Raw genomic sequence first — 4,710 nt, 5'->3', positions numbered from 1 at the left:
CTTAAAGTCAGGTTGAGAAGTGTCATACAACTCTTTGTGCGGTTGATGGCAATTTTCCGGAAAGTTAGATGAAACAGCGAGAGGAGATGAAAATACGAGATGCTTTCTCTATAGAAATGAAATGGAATAAAACTAGGCTATGTTATGTTCAAATTTGCTGCATATAATCAGAATTTTCAAGACACACTTTGTTTCTAATAATTATAGGATCATTGTCTGTAGTTCAATCACTGCATATGTTAATTATATTTTGTACAGTATATCCAAGCGTTCACAATGGTGTTACTTTGATTTTATTTACATGCAAAACGTTCCAGACCAAACGAAAATCAAGAAATCACGGCAGCAAGCCTACGCGTTTGGTGATGGGGACGACGATTACCTCCTCCACCTGGAGGACATTTTACGTCGAATACACGATGTTTATTACAAAACTGTAGAAAGCGTTCAATCGCAGGCTCCAGAAGAGGTGAAAAACAATCCTAACTTTTTAAAATATTGTACACCAGGAACATCGACTCCGGATACGAAGATGATAATGACCGAACTACGCCGGGATGTACTTCGGGGAGCTAATGTAGTCTTTACTGGAGTAATTCCTACATCGACAATACAAGAAGACAGTCAACCATGGCGCGTTGCACGCGCCCTAGGTGCTAACGTTAGTAATGCGATTGTTACACCCAAAGATACAAACTCTATCGGTGACGTAACCACCCACGTGATCGCAGGTCGTTTAGGGACAGAGAAATCGTACCGAGCGGTAAAATCCCGCGGGATAAAGGTAGTGAATCCCGGTTGGTTGTTCTGCTGTTTTGAACGCTGGGAGAAGGTGGATGAGCGTTTATTTCCAGTTGAAGGCTTAGAGAAATACAAGCAACAGGTCCGGGATCATGGCACACCTCGCGGGACACCTGGAGAAACTGCAGATACAAGAGCAGTTGAAAAAGCGATTTTGGACTTGGATGTTGTTGATAAGGAAAATGTGGTCACTAAATCAAGATCTGATTCGGCAAGTAGTGCGGATCTTCTTATGTCTACCTTGAACCCCTTATTATCATTTTCGCCGTCGGAGGTCGAAGCTATGGATAAAGAAGTCGAGGATCTTATGAACGACAGCGACGAGGAGAGCGATTTGATAGGAAGTGTGTCAGAATCGAGCAGTCCTTCTGATTCCGAAAAATCAGAATCAACGAGTAAGCGAAAGCGAGAGAAGGAAAGAGACTCGCCGGAGGATGATGATGAGTTGGCAGGCAAGAAAGTGAAACTTGATGATGACGATGATGATGGACAAAATGAAGGGGATGAAGAAAAAGATTCTGATAAAGTTTCAAGCAGCCTTGATTCTGACGATGATTACACTCGCCGCTCGACACCAAGTGACGATGAAGAAGATAATGATATGGCGGCCATGTTAGATGCAGAGTTATCTCATTCTTGAGTAACGTTAGCTTACTGGGTAAATTTGAAGAGTTGTTTTTGATTGAGTGCCAAAAATAATATGGGATTCTTTTGGGTTTGCTTTACTTCGCACTTTGATCAGTCTAAAAAAAACGCCACTCTCTTAACCAATCAAATGCAAAACTAAAATCAACCGCGACTTGGTCGCCCGCTTTTTCCGCCTCTCAGTCAGTTTGCTTGGTTTTACTTTGAGTTTTCATGGCCTCCCAAAGGCAGCGGTTGGCTTTTGTGGTTACTTTGGTTTTGGTTTTACGACACTCAATCGAAAACCGCTCTATAATTCAGGAATGCATTTGTTTGCATCGCTTCGCTGTGTTATTTTTCAGAGAATCACACCACTTTCACAACCAATCAGATGCCGGTAAAACTAAAACCATGGCTCTTCTTTATGATGACGTCATTTACTGAAAATCCGCGTCAAGCTTCGTTTCCACCGGCAGAAAATTGTTGAGAATCCTTTCTCTCCTCTCGCTTGGTTTTGTGGCCAAGATTGATTGGTGCCAACAGGAAAAGTCGTTATTATAATCTGAGGACGTAGTGGTACTATATTGAAATCCACAAGCTGTAAACTATGAATATTACACAATCATAAACGAAAACGTTTCCATTTTTCCTTCTTCTTCAAATAAAAAATCAGCGGAGTGTAAAGAAACAGAGTTACTCATCACAGAAATATGTATATTTTTAGTTATCCAGTTATTTTACTCGAGATGTCACGAATATCCATAAACTAACTTTAACGTCTTAAATATTTTCATTGTCAAATGTATGTTGTGTAAACTTTTCGAAGAGTGAGTCAAAACCTGAAAAAAAACCTTCAGATTACATCCATATAATAGTACCCGAAAGGGTTGATTACAATGGGGTCAATGACACGACTCGTGTGACATGACAAATTGCGTGACATCCCGTGACAGGAGCTTACATGTTGGATTGATGAGTGACATTAGTTAACACTATTTACTAGAAAAAAAAGGAAAGAATCTTGACGTGGAAGTTTACTGTTGGACATGACTGTTTCCTGCTCTTGGTTTTGAAAAAGGCGATTAAGATCACGCTGTTTCCCCTTTCAGGCCAAAAAAACTGCATATTTATTTTTGCACTATCGTTCTTGAGGTCACCTGTATGTTACAGCTGGTCTGTAAATGAACTTCACCACGTACAATGAGCTGGATAATTTCAAAATAAAGTTATTATTATAACATGATTTTATGTGAGGTATAATTCTTTCTCTTGCATACATTTCCATCTTGCGACAGTTTTGTACAGATTTTCAAATAACCTCTGAAACCGAAAGTATTCCTTCTTTTTAAAATATTACTATTTTCAAACATTTTAAAAAAAACTTTCTTGACCATATAAGGCAACGAGTTACATATTCGTGACGTCAAGTACTCTTATCGTGTCATTTTCGATAGGGTGTTTCAGACATACTTTTACTTTGCATACGTGCCATGAAGTCCAACTTTGACGGCAGTACGTCAAAATAACTTGCGATCACTGATCGAGCCCTTCATTACGCGGTTCGTGGACTTAATAATGCTTGGGTTTCAGCTGCTCCTATGAAAAGAGTTAATAGTGGCAAAAATAACTGCGACTTAGACTCGTCATAACAATATATTTCAAAGGTTACACTTGTCTTTGAATAATACTAAAGGGGTAGAAAATACTCAGATATTTGGTCAGCCGATCAGAGCTGATAAAGAACCCACTCCAAGACTAATTGTGCGAACTGAGACATAATCAGACCTTGTTGATAAAAAGTACGTCACGACCTAGGAGAGAATAGGAGAGCAATTTTACAAGGAATCTATTTTTTTATTTCATTTTTCCAAATATTAGCATTCCTTGCCCTAACTTGCAAGCAAGAAGAAACCCTCAATCAGCGCTCTCTCAATTACAACAGCTATTTGGAAAATATAAGCCCTGATTTTCATCATCTCTGTCCCAAGACTGCCATGAAACATTTGATGCTTTCAGAGTAATTTCCAGTACTTGATATGAAATGTTATTTTCCTAGTTCACATCGCCAGTCGTCTATCTTCTCAGTAGGAAAAAAAGACATCGTGTAAATAGAAAAAAATCACATTAAAAAATGTTCTAGTATTTTAAACGCCAGAGTAAACTTTTAAGATGTACTCAAAATGTACTGACTCGCCCGCAACTGAATAAATTTTCGTGGAACATGCAGCTTGTCATAATTTGTCAAAGTCGCGCATTATATTTCTTCAAAACCGTTTCGCGGAACAAGGAAGATACGACGTAAGGAGCCGATGAACTGTGACAGAAAATACAGGATGAAACTAAGACTCTTTCCGTTTCACCATATCCCAGGAAACTCTAAAAATAATTCTTAGATAAGCTATGCGGTCCTCTAGTACGTGGTCTCTTAAAACTATTTTCATGTATTCAGAAAAGTAAATTTCTTTCATATCAACGTGATAAACTGATCTGATGAAAAACTGTAGAAAATTTATTTTTATAAGGTATTCTAAAAATAGGACGTTTTCAATCTCGTAATTTTCATGCGCGACGCTTTTAATAATTGTTTCATATTTATTTAGCTGATTATTTCACAACTATATTAGTTCTGTTTTCGCTTTGTTCTAGAACGTATTTTTATTGTTAGGAAATATTCCAATGATATCACTTTTTCCGCTCGAATACCAGGGAAAAGAGAGAGTAGAAATAAAAGATTTGGCCATGCAACAAAATAATTCATGAAATAAAATGACTTTTCATCACTTTTCCGGGTAGAAAGATATACTACTCTAAACAGCCGAGGGAAGACTGACTCAATTAAGATACATAGTAAGTACAGATGGCACAAAAGGATCTTTTCTTAATCTGTAGAGAAAACTTCATGTATGTGCTTTAAGAATCATTTCGTTCCGATAACGATGGGATGGGAATACAACAATGATGTCATAAAGTAGGCATGGATGGATTATTATATTCCTTGGAAAATTTAATTCATCACGCAGAGAGAAAATTATTTTTGTTCTTAGGCACAGTATATCGAAGGGTACTAGTTGCGTCAGTTGAACGTGTTAAGATGATAATATGAAAGTATATTTTTCAGAAGAAATATTTTGACCAAGATATTGACGAATTTCCAATTCGCATGCAACCTAGTTCCCAGGGCTTTTCCCTCGTAAATTCGTGAAAATAATGATTGGGACCAATGATTGGTGGAAAATAATGACATGCGCATAATTAAAAAAGCCTTACTTGCTTTGACTACTGGTG

General features: G+C 37.8%; 1 protein-coding gene across 2 annotated transcripts in view; it reads left to right on the top strand.

Annotated features, from left to right (window-relative positions):
• The window catches only part of LOC131772348 (RNA polymerase II subunit A C-terminal domain phosphatase), a 10,959-nt gene extending 8,291 nt beyond the window's left edge, over positions 1–2,668 (top strand). For both annotated transcript variants that reach the window (XM_059088249.2, XM_066164030.1), the window contains exon 7: positions 318–2,668. In XM_059088249.2, the coding sequence (XP_058944232.2) occupies positions 318–1,441 (1,124 nt within the window). In that variant the 3' untranslated portion in view covers positions 1,442–2,668. The remainder of the gene's footprint in view (positions 1–317) is intronic.
• The last annotated feature ends 2,042 nt before the right edge of the window (positions 2,669–4,710 follow it).

This window comes from Pocillopora verrucosa, chromosome 3 (genome assembly GCF_036669915.1).
Source record: "Pocillopora verrucosa isolate sample1 chromosome 3, ASM3666991v2, whole genome shotgun sequence".
Classification (NCBI taxonomy): Eukaryota; Metazoa; Cnidaria; class Anthozoa; order Scleractinia; family Pocilloporidae; genus Pocillopora; species Pocillopora verrucosa.
Note: the sequence above shows the minus strand (reverse complement) of the source record. Positions and strands in the feature narration are given on the sequence as shown.